The 17,818-nt window shown below is 46.1% G+C and overlaps 1 protein-coding gene across 4 annotated transcripts in view; it reads left to right on the top strand.

The window, feature by feature from the left end:
• LOC126543311 (putative ATP-dependent RNA helicase TDRD12) overlaps positions 1-17,818 on the top strand; it is a 236,418-nt gene that overhangs the window by 197,795 nt on the left and 20,805 nt on the right. For all 4 annotated transcript variants that reach the window (XM_055061914.2, XM_055061916.2, XM_055061915.2 and 1 more), the window contains exons 30-31: positions 80-193; positions 10,573-10,735. In XM_055061914.2, the coding sequence (XP_054917889.1) occupies positions 80-193; positions 10,573-10,735 (277 nt within the window). The remainder of the gene's footprint in view (positions 1-79; positions 194-10,572; positions 10,736-17,818) is intronic.

Below are 17,818 nucleotides of genomic sequence, written 5' to 3'. Positions count from 1 at the left end.
AGCTTATGTTTGTGTTTTTTGCACTGAATGAATATATATGTATATATATATATATGTATATAAATTTCTCATCTTCTAGCCATCAAGCATCCATCTCATGGTGGCAAGATCATAGCTTTGTCTATGTGGACATCATGATTGCAAATGTAAAGGAGCACGAGCTGAATGTTACTGCAGCAATATTTCGCATCAGGTTGGTCACCACACTTATTGACGGGACTTTGTGTCTGTTCAATACATGTAGCATGAAACATTGAAGCATTGCTGTGCGACTCAGTATCTTAAAATGGGCCTTTTTCTGCCTTGTACCTACACAGCTTATGGAAACAGTGCTGACAAATATAATTCTGGTTTGTACGTTCAAGCAACAAAAAAAAGGCAGATTGCGTATTCTTAAGGGCTAAAGGCACATAGTAATTCAACATGGCCTGTTAAAATACCGTTCCAGAACCATTACAGTGCTTATTTTGTGCCAAGAAAAAATTCAATCTAAGAGGAAATCAGGTGTTAAGGTTTCACATACCTCTAGTGCAATTCAAATTGCCCACCCATGAAAGGGGAGCCGTGATACATATGCCATCACTACCCTTTACAGCCGTCACCCGGCACAGCAATTTCTTGCGCAATATGTTTAAGTGCGATTAAAAACCAGAGTCAGCAGTGCGGAAGAGGAAGGGAAAGCGCGTGTCGGATCATGAACACTAACTTCAACAGTCGCAGTGGGCTTCGATCTCTGCTACTGTGGTATTTCGTTTGTGTGAGTTTCGTGAGGGAGCAAAACCAACTCAGTACTACACAATAACAAAACTACTAAAATGCAAAAGCACGGGCAGAGTAGATTCAAGCGAGAACAGAACCTGTCAACCACCCACGTCATTGTCATGGGTAATGTCAAAAAGTTGTTTTTTTCTATAAATTGAATAGTAAACAGGCGGCATTTTCTTCCGTTTTATAACGCAGTGCAATGATCTTTTTTGTTGTGAGTGATTGAGTACTAGTGACAGGATTGTAATGAGAGGTCGCTACGCCATCAGGCTGGTACATTTGAACCTCAATACAACGAAGTCAGTAAAATCAGCAGTTTTTGTTATATTGAAATTTAGAGATATTGAAATTTCACCTTTTATGTAAATAAATACAGTCGCTGATGGATTTTTGTGGCACGGAAGGAGCCGCAAAATTTTCTGAACAATTGGGCAATTGGAAAAACCAAATTTGAATGAGAAAAAACAAACATTTTGTTGACTTTTGAGTATTGGCGGCAAAAGATACGGCTTCGTTCCATGTCAACAGTATCTTCACATCGGCGGTATGAGGCGAAGTCAGCCACGCTTTTGCATCCGCTCTGCCTCTGCAGCTAATAATGTCACCCGCTGCGCGACGATCCTATCATGGAAAGCGCTGGCAGCGGGGAAGTAAATTTGTCGTCTGCTTCTCGCTTCACTGTATCTCCGAAACTTAAGATTAATGTAAAAACCCGCATGTAGTACGAGGTGAAATCTTTGGGACACGAAATGGGGAAAAAAAAAAAACGATTTATCCACGTATAATACGAGTTAGGAAAACTCGAGGAAAGTATTTATTTAAATTGCACTCCGCACTTCAATTGCTGTCTTCCTCAGCTGCGCTCTCTTTGGATGGTTCTTGTCGGACATATCTTCCCAGAGGTACTCATCCTCTGTGCCATCGAGCGCATTCGAGATGCCGCACTTCTTCAGTGCGCGACGCACAAGGTCCTCTGGTATGCTGGCCCATGCGTCCACAATCCACTTGCATAGCGTGGCTGGCGAAGCCTGCATCAGCCACCCAGTCGGCGTCACTGCAGGCTTACCTGAGCGCATCCAATCTGCGTAACACCGCTTGACCGCTTCCTTGAACGACTTGTCCAAGCAAACATCTAAAGGCTGCAGCTGAGGCAACATCCCACCCGTGATAACAATGAGTTCACTGCCGGATTTGCGCAACAGCCTCTTCACTGAGTCAGCCAAATGCCAATGAAATGCGTCCAGCATAAGGATGGACGGGAACGACGACAGTGCACCGGGCCGCCTAGACCAGACAGACTATCCAGTCAAGCACAAGATTCTCGTTCATCCAGCCGTGCACGATAAATGGTGATGCGCGGCGATTAGCACACCACCACCTCGTGAGATTTCGCAGTCTTTCCGGTAAATTCAGAAATTCGGCAAGTCAGCAAGAACCTCAGTATCGGTAATATCGTCAGTCAGCCAGGTTTCACTTATTATCAGCAAATACTGTTAGACGAAAACACGAGGTTAGATAGAATATCGCGTTTAGGGAGGAAGCTGCGTGTGTTAGCAAAGATTACGGAAAAGTAGAGGTTAGCTCGTGTCGATACCGTAGGGCAAGGGGCTTTCCCGCGTCGAGTTGGCTGCTATTGCAATTCTTTCCCACTCTGTGTGCGTTCATCGAAAACATAGCACTTATTACCCATAAACAGAGTTTTAAAGCGCAGGGAGTAAGGTGCCGAATTGCTTTTTGCGAATGAAACAAGCGTGTCTGCGGGCCAATAGAACAGGACATGTAAAATCCTCACGAACGCTGAAGTTTGTTCCTTTAAATTTACGGCCGTTAGAAAGAACAAGATCTTTTGTTTTATGAAAGGTGAACTTAACTATTATAGGGCGGTTACGATTAGCTGCACGATTGCCCAAGCGGTGCGCGCGCTCAATTTCTTTTGGGTCAAGCGTGATGCTCATATGTTTGCGACAGTGGTCAATAATTATATCCTCCGATTGCGCGAACGACTCTGACCCTGAAGATTCACCAATACCATAAAAAATTAGATTGTTGCGCCAAGAATGATTCTCAGCATCATCAAAACATGCTTCCAGCCTCTGCATTGTGTGTGCTGCACTGGCAGCATCACTCTTCACGCATTCTATATCAGAACACAAGTGGATTAGGTTTTGGTAGTGGGTCTCCAGGTTCGTCATGCGCACGCTCAGATCGGATATTGCTTTGTCAGTTGTTAGTAACTGAGACTTGAGGCCTTGATTCTCGGTGATCAGTTGCGATTGACCTGCGGATAGGCTCTTAAGTTCTTTTAGTACGGCTTGACTATCAGGTCCAGGGTTAGTTTCGATGTCACCTGCCAGCAACAATAAAGAGCGAATAACATCGCAACACTGAACAACAATGGAAAGGCAGCAATGTGGGCCCGACAGCTGCAGTAGAAAGTAATTACTTGAATGCTTTGTGAAAAGACTGTATGATTTACTAGCCTGCATGTAGAACATCAGCGGATTAGCGTGCTGTGTTGAAGCACAGCAGCCGGGCCCACAAAACGCCTCCGTGCACGCCTGCTCTTTTATAACTGATGGGCGAATTGGATGTCGGTGGCGATAGGTATTCCGGCCGCAAGTCGAGTGATGCTGCCAGGAACTGTGACGCTGCCGGACACAGTGCTTTGTCAAGGTTGCAGTGATGCAACGTGGCATACGGAAACATAACATCAAGTGTCTAATGGCGCCGACAGTGCCCGTGCAGACTGCGCTGGGGAATGCCGGCAAGCGGGTGCCGGGAGCCTAGGATTTGTCACCTTCCGATGTGCACCCTACTGACGCTGAAAGTGTTCTGCCGAGACCTGTGCAGTGGTTCCGGACACCGTCTCATTTGGCAGTTTCACAGGTGCTCACGCTGCTGTACTGACATGCGCAGAACTCGATGACGGCGAGATCATTTGTCAGGTTTCTGCTGCACCGCCGGACGATGACTCCGGGTCGGAAGATGACGCACCATGTGCTGCGCTGCCGTCGCATGCGGAGTGTGCACAAGCAGTGACTGTGCTTTCAGCCGCCTAGAGTGACCGTACGACCATCTCCGAGATTCGGGCTTATCTGATTGTGCGTAAACGGAACAGCGTGCAAAGGTGCATTCACGATTTCTTCAAGCCTACTGCCGAGCCCGAATAAGTGCGTGGAAATATAGGATTTTTTTTTTCTTCTTAATCTGCTTTTTCGGACACCTGTTTATTCTGACATTTCTGCAGTCCCCGTGAGGTCTGAATAAACGGTCGGCGACTGTAGTACGAGGCAAAAACTTGAGACGGGAGATAGGGGGGAAAAACACTTATTCTACGCAGGTTTTTACGGTACGCAACCTCTAGTACCAAACACATGGGTAGATAGCGCACATGATGCCTTGCCATCTCGACATGCCCACTCTGCATACGTGGCAGATTACCCCTAAAGCAGAGCTCACGCTTAGCCACCTTGACAGCCATGCACAGCCACTGCTTCGCTAGAAAAGGGACAGGTGTGCTTGACCGGGTTGCCACGACCTCACTCCCCTCTTTCCTTTCCCCCTGCTCATGCAGGAAGACTGTACCAATTAAACCACCATCCTTCTCGGCTCACCCTCGCAAGCTTTCACTCACACCAAAAGCATGCACGGGGCACAATAGGATCTTATCGCACTTGGACTTTATATGAATCATATGATGCTGCTCCACTGTGGTGTTCGCTCTAGAACCGTGGCAGGCAAATTGAGAGGTGCTTTTGCAAACACCCGCTTGTAATTCAACATGAAGCTTCCTTTTATTGCCTCTCTATCCCTTTGTGACTGTAGTGAAATTTCGTTATGTTGAAATCGTGTATAAAGACACTTTGTTATATTGAGGTTCTAGATACATGGTGTTCTGTGGATACCATGTATTATGTAATATTTAAGTTCGTTATATTGAGGTTTAACTGTACTTGAATATCCTTGTGGAATCTCAAATTTTGTCATCCATTTACCTAAATTTCTCCGTTACTCAAGCTCTGTTCTTAATAATATTAATGCCTTAAACATTCTCGAGCATTAACTGATCACTTTAGCTTGATATAACATTCGTTTGTAGGAACTTTGTAAATGTTAAATGTCTACAGGTCTGCCCTACAAATTGCTTGAATGAGTGTTAAGTTTATGCTTAGAAAATGTACTTGTTTAACTTGTTTTTAGCATGCAATTATGACCAAAACAGCAAAGCTCACGTTGGTGGGGAAAAGATTGCGTAATGAAAGGCAAATTGTCCAACAGGTTTTTGTGAGCCTTCTGTGTGGGACGTTCGTTAGGCTGAAAGCATGAATGATGTAACATAATGCAGTGCTGGAACAGCAGTGCCAATTGCATCAAACTGCACCGAAAGCGAGCCTTTGCGCCATCCTGTGCCAAAACGGCATTTAGCGGAAAGCTACCACAAGCCTGCGCCAAAGCATGCATAAAAGCGAAACTCTTCTTTCGTCGATGCTTGACAGCTAGCAAAACTGAAACCAAAACCAACAGTATGCTATCATTATCACAAAAGGAAGTGGGGGGCCCGTCGATAGTTTCTTACGCTATAGGATTATAAAGGTAAACTTTTTAAATGTTTATGGGTGATAACAAGTCTTTGAAGAAGAGCCGCTGCAATTAGAAGTGCACATGGTACATAGTTAAGAATGGTATTAGCGAATGTAGTACAGAGCCAGAGTCACCACTTCGATGGGTACCGTCTTGTTCGTTGATGCAATACTTTTGCATTGAGTTTGTGTTGCTGCGCTATTTCAGTGAAATTGCATTGCCGACGCAAACACAAAAGCGTATTTGTGTGTTGCGCATGTGCAGTCGCGCTGACGCTTTTATTTTTTCCCAGCCCCTATTCGAAAATTCCCCAATGCATGACATGAGTATATTGCATGATGGCATGTTCAGTGCAGGCACACATACTCGATCAGTCTTGCAGTGAGCCTTTGCCCACAAGCCGTAACTGCCGCACTGTGGTGCATCCTGGGCTAATATACACGCATTTGTTGATGATCTGTCTGTGGTGCCTTCTCTGCACCTTATCGACGAACCCGGTCGTAGCGCCCTTTGTGCATCGCCGTTTGAACGAGCATTGTGTCCTTTCCTCACCGCGCTTGCAGCATAAACCTCACACAAACCTGTCTCCACAACATAATGACTATATCAGTTAATATTTGCTTGGTATATGGTAAGCATATGTGTGTTGGACACTGCACCAAAAGTGCTTGCTGCTGTGCGAAATCTGCTTCTTGCCTAAACCAGGACCTGCACCAAAAGGTGAAATGGCTGTTCCATCAGTGACAATGTTTATTGTGACAATCTAGCTTATATTTACAATGTTGTTTAGCATTGTAAACTTGAGTTGTGTGGCTATTTGCCCAGTGTATGCCGCATTACATTTAGTCACAGAATGGTTACGTCAGGGAGAAGAAAATGTAGCCGATTGGTGTTTTATTGACTTCATATAAAGTTGACTTAAGTTAATTAGTGATGCACAGTGTCTGCCAACCGGCAAAACTGGGAATTCTCAGGGATTTTGAGTAGTCTGGGAAAACTCGGAGATTTTGCCTCTATCAGGGAAAATTAGCTGTAATATTATTGAAAGGGTCGAAAGTCGTCGTGATGCTGGCTCGAGTAACGGACAGGAATCGTAATAAATAGTCTTTGATGCCCTGTCGTCAGCTGGAGGAGTTGCCGGTCTACAGTGAATGACCGACTTTCCGTATTCCTGATAATTTGGACAGCTTCGCGGCACCACCACATACCCCATAGAGTCAATGTAACAGAACATCTGAAATTTTGGACGTAAGAACTCTTCGCCGTCTGATTTTCCGGACATTTTGCCATGACTGCAGGTCTGAAACAGTATTAATCAAAGCCACCCCCGCTGCCATTTAGATTACCTCGCAGCCTCAAACCGGCGCTCTCACACGCAGATCCGCTGGCAGCCGTAGCCACCACTGCGGCAACGCTAGGCCTAGCTGCTTCGACGTTTGCTATGAAGCTTCTTGCTGTTGGGTGCCGCGCTTTTTATTGAAAGAATTCGTTGCTGTCAGCAATGTCAGCAATATTTCATGGAGAGACCTTCGTCCTGAATTCAGGGGACATAAAAATAACCTGACAATAGTAATCTCCCGGCGAGTCGATTTTGTGGTGCTCACTTCGTCTAAAAAAAATTGCCTGTCCTCTATCGCGGACAGCCGATCTTTTACACCCCCGGCACACTTCGGCCTCACCGAGCCCCAAACCACAAACCAGTCCCGGTTCTAGCATTGGTGTCCCCGTTGCCACTGTGGTGACCTGGAGGCGTCGCCAACAATCCAAAATAATGACACATTGTTACAGTTAGTAAAAAACAAGATTGAATAAATATATAGTCGATCCTGGATATATCGAACTGGAAGGGGATCGCGAAATAGTTCGATATATCGATCATTCAAAATATAAAATATGCATGTCTTGACTGCACTGCCTTGAGCTTAACATCGGCTTTGTTCTTGAGAATCGTACTCAAGGTATTGCGAGGAATTCCGAACGCCGCGTCGACCACCGACTTTTTCTCGCCAGCCTCCAGCCGTTGAATGATGGCCGCCTTTGTTGAAAAAATCCAAATTCTTGCGTTTTTTCGTGGCCATGGCTCCGGAACACGTGCCAAAATCGGAAAGAAAAACGCACTGCACCACACGAGTCTCAAGCCTTCGCGTTGTCCTCGCGAATAAAAGGAACGAAGCGAATCGAAAGACGCACCGTTCGTCCTCTTTGCACTACCACAAGCCCAAGCTGCACTGACCTCGTGCGTCTCGCTGCGCCTGCGGTCAGCGTGGTTTCCCCCTCCCGCTTCCCTTTCACACCCAATCGCACTCCAAGTGCACCTCGTCACGTGCCTTTTACCCACGCGCCCCTTTCTCAGAGTGCGGGGCGGCGCGCGTGAGATCGCGGGACCATCGCGAGAACTTTGTGAGGAGAAGCGCACTTGCGGGGGTGGGTTGCGATGGGAGAAGCGCACTTGCAGGGGTGGGGTGTGGTGGGAGAAGCACACTTGCTGGGGCGCAGCTCGGCACGGAGTTCGATACATCGATATGCCGGTGCACGGGAGTTCTATATACGCTAACAATAGCGCTATACTTTTGCATGGGATTCCCAAGGGGATTTTTCAACTTTTTTTGTTCGATATAGGCAATAATTCAATATTTTGGGGTTCGATATATCCGGGATCGACTGTATTTACATCCAGCAGTAAACCTGTGATGTTAAGTTCAGCACTACCACGACTTCTGCAACATCAATCAGAACTTTGCCTCTGAAGGTATGTCAGACAGACTTGCTAAGGCAAGCCTGTCTGCAAGATTTTCAATATATGCGGCCTTGGCTCTACTATGGTCGCAGGCTATGATCCGCTACGACTGACTTAGAATGAGCACCGCAGGTGCGAGACAGTCTGTCCGACACAGCGATCGCCAAATTGGGTGTCGGTGCCCACTGCTTCGCCTATTTTACCGCGCCGGCAGCCAGCGTCCGAGCGTAAACAAACTCGACCCCACTCCGCAATGCCGGAATGCCTAGGGCCAAACGTCTACAACACGGGCTAAAGAAACCTCCTTCGTAGTACCTAGGCAGAATCATATATTCAAGGAGCAAAGGCCCCCAGATTTTCTCTCTTGCACCCGCTTTTATTTGCGCCTGCGCAGAAACGTCGAGCGCCGCGGGAAACGTCCCACCCCGCTGTAGCTACTAGCAATTGTAAAAATGCTTCCCGGCCATGCGGTTTCTCAACTTTGCTTGACTCGCCACCGAAACAGAAGATAGCCGATCCGCCCGCTGACCATCAGCAATGCATGCCGTTGCCGGTGAAAAGAAAGCGCACGGCTATAGATTTGGAAACTATGTGCTTCTAACCGATGAGACGATCATCGCAAACGTGCTTGCATCGGGTAGCGACGGCAGCGATGGCACGGTAGGGCAGGCTGCCTTAACGTTGTCCTCACAGGAGGCCTGTCATGATTCAGTCCCTCCGGGGCTTCGTTATCGCGAGGAACCTTCCGCTGCACTATGTGGAGCGCTTGTATGCTTTGGAGAAGGATGTCGGCAAGCTTCGCGTAAAGCATGCATGGCTGACGGACATAGGCTTTTCTCGTGCAAGCCAGTGAGAAGTACGTGCTGAGATGCTTGTGGCAATCTCTCCTCAGCGTTTCTTCTGGATTTCTCAAGCTGACAGGCTGCCACGGCAGCCTTCTCGCAATTTTTAAAAGGCCCCGTTTGGGGCCACCAAAGCGATGCCTCGGCGGAGCTTGCATATCGCTTGCCACTCGTAACACCTCTTTGCAGTTGTCATAGCAGTGCCATTCTTTAACGCCGACAGCCACGGCTTGTTACACGCAATCGGAGTGCCCAGGAAGCAGTTAAACGAGTGAACACAATCAGCAGCCGGGCAGAGGAAGGTGGTGGGGAGGGGCACTGGCCTCCCTGCCTATATAGTTGGCTCATATCACTTCTAGAATCCCCCTATTTAGATTTTTTTCATTCAACCAGGTCATAACAATTATCGGTAATAACAATGGAATTTTCGCAGCATTTGAATATTGTTATAAGTGGGTTCGACTGTAAATCAGTGAATGTGACCTGCCATTTGCGCTCGGAAATTTGCCGAAGACAGGCCAAAAATTTGTTTTTGACAAGAGAAAATGTGTCTGTGACACATTCACTGTCCTCTAGCGCCACCAAGACAGCCAATGCACCCATTGAGACAATGATTTGAGCAATGATTGGAATAACCATTGGTGTCAAGCACAGGCAAGCTGACCAGCCACGTTCAAATTGTATGGTGAGGACCAATTTTAAGATCAACATAATGAACGTTTTGGACCATAGAATTCTATTGGTGCCGGCCGAGGCTTTTGGTGCCGGCCGAGACTTTTGGTCAGAGTAAACGGACAAAAGGAAAAAAAAAAGGAAGTCTGCTGTATAAGCCATTGATGCTTCTGTAACTAACAGACCTCACAGCAGCTCATTGGCTGTGGCATTCATCCTGCCAAGCGTGAGGAGATCTGTTCGCTTACTGCCGCCACTGCAGCCAGGAATCAGACAAAAATTGGTCCAGCACCATAGACTACTTTCTTCATGGCCCAGGAGCAGCTTTAAACATCATCCTCAAATAAACGCAGTTGCTCTGTTCCCTTTTTTCTTTGAGAAACAGTATTCGAACTTATATGTTTTTTGGCCTGCACTTGATAAATAGTTATGGTAAATGTTGATGATGTGTTTGAAAACTCTTTTTTCCATAAAGTTTTGCAGCACTACGTTATAAGAAATGACTTCTTTGCTATTAGCCATGTTTATTTTATTATAAGAGCTGTCAAACCTTTGTCATGGGATATTTTCTGATAAATCTTATTCATTTGCCCGTCCATGTAAACTGACCTTGGACATTTATAAAATCTTAATTTGAATTTGTATTCACTACACACGTTTTCTGATATATCAGGAGTTTGAGGGAGCAATGTATGAACCTGAGGACTTAAGCAGTTTCAGATATACGATAACATTGTTTGGACTAGGTCTAGAAGTAGGCTACCCCACTTTTTTTTTTTGCACCCATTTAAATCGCTACAAATTGTTTTCATTGAAATTTTTCCTTTAGTAGTAGCCATTTGCATCCTTAAATAGTGCCACTTTATAAAAATAGTTAATTGACACCTCAGTGTGTCTACTTTACAAGTTACATGTGTACTATTTCTGTATGTCCTGCTTAACACAACTTTTTGCAATTTCTTGTTTAAAATGCAGAATTAAAACAGCGGAGCATGAGTACCTGGCTCACGAGAGGCTTTATGCCGCCATTGTACCAAGGAAAACAAGACTGGTGCAGAAAGCTGACTCTTTGAGGATCACCTTCGAGAAGGTGCATGCCAAGCATTCATGGAAATTCCTAACTAGAAACAAGAGAAAGGTACGTAACGTTTTAGATATTAATTGATGCGACATGGTCCTTTTTCCTCAAACATCTCACATTCTTTCTTTCCCTCTTAACACTATGCAGTGTACCGAGTGTTTCATGTAGATTGAACTAAAATTTAAGAAAAAGTGGTAAATAATCGCTGATTGAGACCAATGGTGCATTGTTCACAGTGATCTGGAGGTATTTTTTGAAGTGTGATTAGTGAGCTAATCGCCCAAGTTAATATATGGCTCATTTTGAATATTCTGCTTTAGGGCAAAAGTGTTGGACTATACTCGGAAACAACCAATGAAATTGTTTTCATGACATCATCTTTGACATGCAGAAGACTCTCTTTAAGAAAACTCGAAGGGACCATGAAAATTCGTCTTATCAGAAGTTCGTGTTATCAGAAGAATAATTGGCAACATGACCAGGTTCATCCAAATATCTTACATCAGAATGGTAAATGAAGTAGACTTAAAATGGGGAAAGAAATGACAAAAAGCATTTATGTAGCTGAACTTAATAGAAAACTGTTTTCAAGTGGCACTCTTGCTTGTTTCATCCAGTCCGTGATGGAAGTTTCACGCTCCTGTGCAAATCGGCAAGCATTTACAAATTATTTCATGCGTTCTGTGTGTCAGTGAAAGCGTGCAACGTGAGCTGACAATGGCAGCTTAATCTCGTGTGCACAGAAGGGGGGGGGGGGGGGGGAGCGCGCTGTTTTCATTGTGCGCATGGCACCAGGGACAGGAGGGATGGGGCTGTTTTACTTCAGTCGCACAATCTGCTTTGGGGGCACAGTCTAGGTGGGCCAGTTGCTCGTAGCTTTGCGTGCACTGTGTTCTTGCTGCTCAGTTTGCATTGAAGTGATATACAGCGTGAAGGTCACTTTGCTCCCTGCTGCTTCTGTAATTCCTCACACCAGCATTTTGACAGCAAGCGTCTGCGGTCAAGCGTCTGCATCGAATGTGATGTGTTCATGTTTGCCTGTGCACACTGACACCATGCTTGTTAATTTAGTTAGTAAGCAAAAGTTTAGAAGGAGGCGTTCTACTTCGGCAGCTGCAGCACTTGGCATGGCCGCGCGAACTCTTTCTTGAATATGATCTGTGATGTGGACAGTCTAGGCACACCAAGGGCTGACAGCTTCGTATGTGTGCTACGGCACCCACACGTTTGCAAGTCACCCACGTTCGCGCAATGAAATGTCGCTGTATCTTTTTGTTTCCATCTCTTGTTTTCACCTTTGTCTATGGGCTATGTGCACCGCAGGTCTCCAGTCAGGTGCCTTGATGCACGCGCCCCAGGTGTAGTGCATCAAGGTTCCCTAGCCTTCAGGATCAGTAGCGGTGGCGGTCGCTCCAAATATTTGTCTTAACTGAAGAGCACATCTGAGGCAGTTCGTCCTAAGCGATTTTTTGTTTTCTTTTTTTTTTCGTCGAGTTTATGGAAAACCAAACAAGTGTTCCCATGTTGTTTGTTATGTGCGAGAATTCAGCTTAACCGAGTTCATCTTGAGAGGAAGCTTTAGCTCGGGTGCTCATATGCAAATGCATGTAAAAGCAGGATACGTTTTCCTCGGCAACCACTGCACTAAATTTGACGAGGTTTGTTGCATTTAAAAGAAAAACTTAAAATCTAGTGACTGTTGGTCACGAAAAAATTTGGTGATACGAAAATACAGCTTTTGCAGAACCCTTGTACACAACGTAACAAATTCACATCATATATAAATTGACATATCAAATTTGTCCGCTTTGAATGATTAATGGATGCCATTTACAGAACCATGATATCTGTTCTTGATGCAGAGCTATTAATTTCTAAACTTCGTGCTTCTGTTCTTTTTTTTTTTCCACTTTCGAATTTTTGAAAATTCTTTTAACGAAGTTCAGCCCCTAAATAGAAATTCTGCTTCCAACAGTCACTATAATTTAACTTTCTCTCTCAAATGTAACAAATTTAATTAAAATCGGTCCAAGGGTTTTCTCAGAAAAGCATTTCTGCATTTTACATGTATTTTAACAGGCGGCATCGGAGTTGGGCCTGAGCTAAAGCTTCCTCTTAATGAGAGTTCACTGTTGTTTGTTTACTCGAGCTCAGAAGAATGCCTGCATTATATACGAGCGACGTCACTGTGCGCTCGAATGTCTGGTTTGCAACTCTGTCAACCGTGTTTCCAAAGAACAAAGGCTGTAGGTCCCAAGTTTAAGAATGCGATCAGTCCAGGCTGCTACATCAGTATCGTCGTTGTGAAAATGGAAATCCGCCATGGTTTAAATTATAAGTGATAGGCCAACACTGAAAGCAGATTGAGATATGCTCATTGGCTCCTTCGACAACAGGAGCGCAGGCTTTATCCTTCGGAAACACAGTTGAGCATTGCATCTAGCTGCAAACTAGACACGTAAGCCTGCAGTGACACTTCCCCCCCCCCCCCCCCCCCCCCTCTATTTCGCAGGCGTCCTTCAGAGCCTGGAAAGAAATTACTATAGGGAAATCTGGATAATTTGAACTCCTCTGTTCATCTTGGCAATGACCTACCTGTACAGTATATTTAAAGAGAGAAAAACTCCTGTGAATTCGAACTCCAAGAACTATACAACACTTCGAACAAATGTCTCACTCCTATGCACCACTTTTCGGACAAACCCAAGCCAAAAGCGAAGGTTTGATAGATCACTAGCTACCATAATGTCGCGTGCCATAAGGATAAGGAAGGACGCGCGATGAGCCGAGACTGAACCGGAGCAAGCAGAGCAGCGCGTGCCCCCCTTTCCCATCCAACTTAGAAAGAGCAGGAAGGAGCGTGTGATCACACAGGCTCACAATTACACAGACTGTAACTTAGATAACCTAATTGTACATCAAAAACTGCTTTAGCTAGCTCGGGTTAAGGTTCAAGTTACATGCCACACCTCCTACCTCGTCATAATGAAGTCAGATTTGATATGAGAATATACCTTAATTACATCCAATATTTTTATAAGGATATATTCTTTACATGCTGATATTGGTGAGAAACGTTTTACGGATTTCATTTTATATATGATAATTCAGTGTATGTGTTCATTATATTGAGGTTTGACTTAACCCTTTCGCTGTCGGACCTTTCTGGCCGTGACGCACCCCCAGTGTCAGCTTGGTTTCAGGGAACGAGCATAACAGGGAATGAACATAGCAATTTATTTTTGATTATGATTGGTATACAAATAACGTAGTCAATGCTATATGCACATTTCAGTGTTCTGCAGCTGCTGTTAGTAAACATCATCATCAGCCTGACTATAAAATCCGTTCAACATCCGAATCTGACGATGCGGAACCCTCTTCCTCGCATGCGACTCTGTCCGAGTCCGAATCCAAGCTCGGCTCGTATTCTAAATCAGAATTGAGCCACCGCACCAATGAGCAGACGAAGGTCCCGCGCGCTCAGCCATCCGAAAGTAACCGCGCGCTGGGAGGCTGCGCTTTCAGTCGCCCGCACAACGGAGAGAAATGGGACGTTGCGTGATCAAGAAGACAGAGGGAGATGGAAAAAGGCTAAACAAAGTTCGAAGGGCTTTACGTTTACTGCTGCAAGTCGGAAGCGAGGGATCGGCGAGAGAGCGAAAGCAGCAATCGAGTCACTCTTTTCGGAGAGGCAACGGCACGTGCGCCCGAACTTGACGCGGCGTAGCAGACACACCAGCAGAAGAAAAATAAAAACCTTCAAACCAGCGGAGATGGCAGAACAACCCTTGAACCCATAACCACACGCGCGCGACGCATGATCCAGTGAACGCGGAGCCACTGCGCCACTTAGCAAAGAGAAAGTGGGGAGTGGCAGTCGCACCGTACTCTTCAATACATGGGTTAACACAGGTCGGGGAGAATATACGAACTTGTAGAAAGAGTCAACAGATGGCGTGGCAAATTCAGGAGCGCCAGCTTTGCGCTCAGGCGCGAAATTTTAAACGCACGATAGAGAACGTACCGGTACGTCAGTGACACCGTGGGGGGGAAGCGCGATGACGTACCGGTACGTCCGTGACAGCGAAAGGGTTAATAGCCCTTCAGTCTTAGGTGGGGACATTTGATACCTTGTGTGAGTTGTCACCCGTGCTCTTGTGACACAGGAACAGCAACACAGTAGTTCAAACAATCACAAGGGCATTTATTGCACCTTTCATGCCTGCTAACCTATTTGCTATCCGCATTGCACATAAATCTAGGAAGTCTGACTCACCGCGACTGGATATCGAGCGAATATGTTCGTTCCATGCTGGACATCAATGCCTGGTCATTCGCATATATGGTCATGTGAACAGTAGCACGTTTGAACGATTGTGTTCGTCCATTCCAGTGTCCTACTCCATGGCCTCACGAGGCCATCTCGCAGAAGCATAGTTTGGCACACGGGTGGAACGTCCAAACTGCTCGCCGAACCTAAGCCAAAGAGGGAGAGCCCACTTCTATTCGCGCCCCTGTAACCCCGCCACTAGGTGGCCTTAGCAGTGCAACACTTGCGCCATCTCTCCTAATACGCTGCAACCACACTGACCTCTGCTGGCACTAAGCTACGCGGAGAAGCCAGATTACAGCAGATGCAAAAGCCATGCAGGGAAAACAACATCAGGGGATGTATGACAGTCGAGCATCCCCACATCCCCCCAACCTTCTATCACTACATACTCCGCCGAAACATGTCACACGGTCTAACATCAATGCTTGCTTCGCGAACAAGAGGTAGTAGGTAGTACATGCAGCAGTGGCCGCATGTCTCCGTTAATGCTTCGTACACTCAGCGAACGCCAAAGTAGTGCAAAGGAGAGGAATTCTGCATGCACATCGCCTACATGGTACGACATTTAACTCGGTTAAAACATGTTAGCAGGCTTGTTGGTTTGAACCCCATGACAGCATGTGTAAGCACGACTGAACAGGGACATAGAAAGGCACAGACACAGAGAGACAGCGCTACTTTCTCAACTATAGATTTTATTTTCGCATGCCTCAATAAATATATACCGAACGAGCAGAAACAGGCGAGACAAAAAAGAACATACAGTGGGGCTTGTTGATGAACCGTACTTGTGTCTAAGGCACGATAAAAACATACACTGCAGTAGTTACACCGATAAACCGAGAAATTGTATCTCTTTTTTAGATAGTGACACTGGTGGCTCGCTCACGCACCTTTCTTCTATTTTTGCAATTTCATAGGCCTCCACAATCTCCCTTGTCATCCTGCTATGAGCCCTATACAAAATAGATGTCCTTTCGCTCATAGCTTTGCAGGTGCAATCTTGGCAATGAATTCCTATATGGCCCAAGATTCCTCTAGTTACATTACAGTGCAGTCCACTTATAACGATACCACATATAACGATATATTGGTTATAACGATGGGTCGACATGAGAGTGTCATATTATGCATTAGGTCTATGGGGAAAAAAAACATTTATAACGATAGGTTATTCACCGCATATCGGATATAACGATCAAAATTTTGCAGTCTGGACGGCGTTTTCCGTGCCAAATAATCGTAACGTTTGCGTTGCTTAGTTCCCTGAAACGAACGATGTCGAGACGAGGCGATGTTTACCTCCGTAAGTTCGTATCTGCCGCCATTACCGCGCAGCGCATCTCGCCCCGCCCGCGCACGAGTAGGCGCAGCCAACGTTGGCGCAGTGCGCCACAAGATGGCGCTAGCTGCTTCATGCGCGTCGGCCACAGTCGCTCCGAAAGAGAGAGAAAGAAAAAAAGAAGCGACAAGCAAAGCGGCGCGGTGGCGCCCGTCCCGCGTCTCTCTCGCGATAGCAGGCTGACGCCACCGAAGCAGCGTGCAACCAACGGTTCAACCCAGTTCGAAGATGGCGCCGACAAAGCGCAAAGCTGTGTCGCTTGACACGAAGATGGATATTTTGCAGGACTCTCGATGCGGCTTCAAGGTGAGCGCCCTCGTGAAGAAGTTTGAGCTCATCCAGTTAACGATATCAACCATCTTGAAAACCGGGAGCACCGCGATTGTGAAGGCAGGAGCTATCAGCGGCCATTCCGATCACCGGAAAAGGGGTTAGAGACCCTTTGTACGCCGATGTTGAAGAGGCGCTTTACCAGTGGTTCATCACCAATTGCTTCAAGAAGGCGGGCTTTGTGCGTAAGGACGAACTTCCCCAACCCGCTGAGACCGACCCGGTGGAAGTCGCTGACATAACCGAGCTCTGGGAGCTCGTTCCTACTGGTGACACAGGTGGTGTGTCGAAGGAGGAGTTTTTGACTGCAGACAGTGCTGCCTCGTTCTGCGATGAGGTCACCGACGAGGCGATCGCCGAAGATGTGCTGTCTCGACAGACGCAAAGTTGTGCGACAGTGGCGACGGCATCAGCGACAGTGACAACGAGATCGACAGTGGCTCCTTGACCCCGACCACGATGTCCACGCAAAGTGCACTGTCCTCGATGGACTCCTTAATTGATTTTATGCATGCTAAAGGATTGCCGCCAGTGTTCACGCAGCGGCTGGAATCCATGCACACCGGGGTTGTGAAGCTGGAGCTGCCACAAAAGCAAGTGCAGATTTCGGACTATTTCGGCGCGCCTAATCCTTGACACGGTCATTGGCGCTAGAAATAAAGTTTGTTTTTCACGGCCTACTGTATACATCATCTATTCTTTAGAGCAAGTAGCGAATTCGAGTTCAGAGCTGCAAAGGTAAAGAGCGCAAACGCGTTAAAAATTTTTTTTTTTTTTTGGTAACTGCAGTCCAGATATAGCGATCATCGGTTATAACGATCATATTTTTCGTCTTTCTCGATATTGTTATAAGTGGACTGCACTGTATCTTGATGAATATCAAGTAAGCAAATGCTTACTTTATATGGCCAATACAGCCACTATCCTTACTTCGTATAGCTGTCTACTAATTTGCTATTGCAATTGATGCTTCGCCTTTCTGGCAAAACTGCTACTTTTTTTTTTCATCCTTTTTTTGGATTTACAGGGCGGGCGCAAAAGTGTCATCACCTAGTCACATGCATTGGTGCAGACGGCACATGAACAGGGGCGAGGGGGTCGTGCGAACTTGTGTCCCTGCAGATTTTAGAAT

The sequence above is a fragment of the Dermacentor andersoni genome, chromosome 1 (assembly GCF_023375885.2).
Source record: "Dermacentor andersoni chromosome 1, qqDerAnde1_hic_scaffold, whole genome shotgun sequence".
Classification (NCBI taxonomy): domain Eukaryota; kingdom Metazoa; phylum Arthropoda; class Arachnida; order Ixodida; family Ixodidae; genus Dermacentor; species Dermacentor andersoni.
The sequence above is the reverse complement of the archived record's forward strand: the minus strand, read 5'-3'. Positions and strand labels throughout refer to the sequence as shown.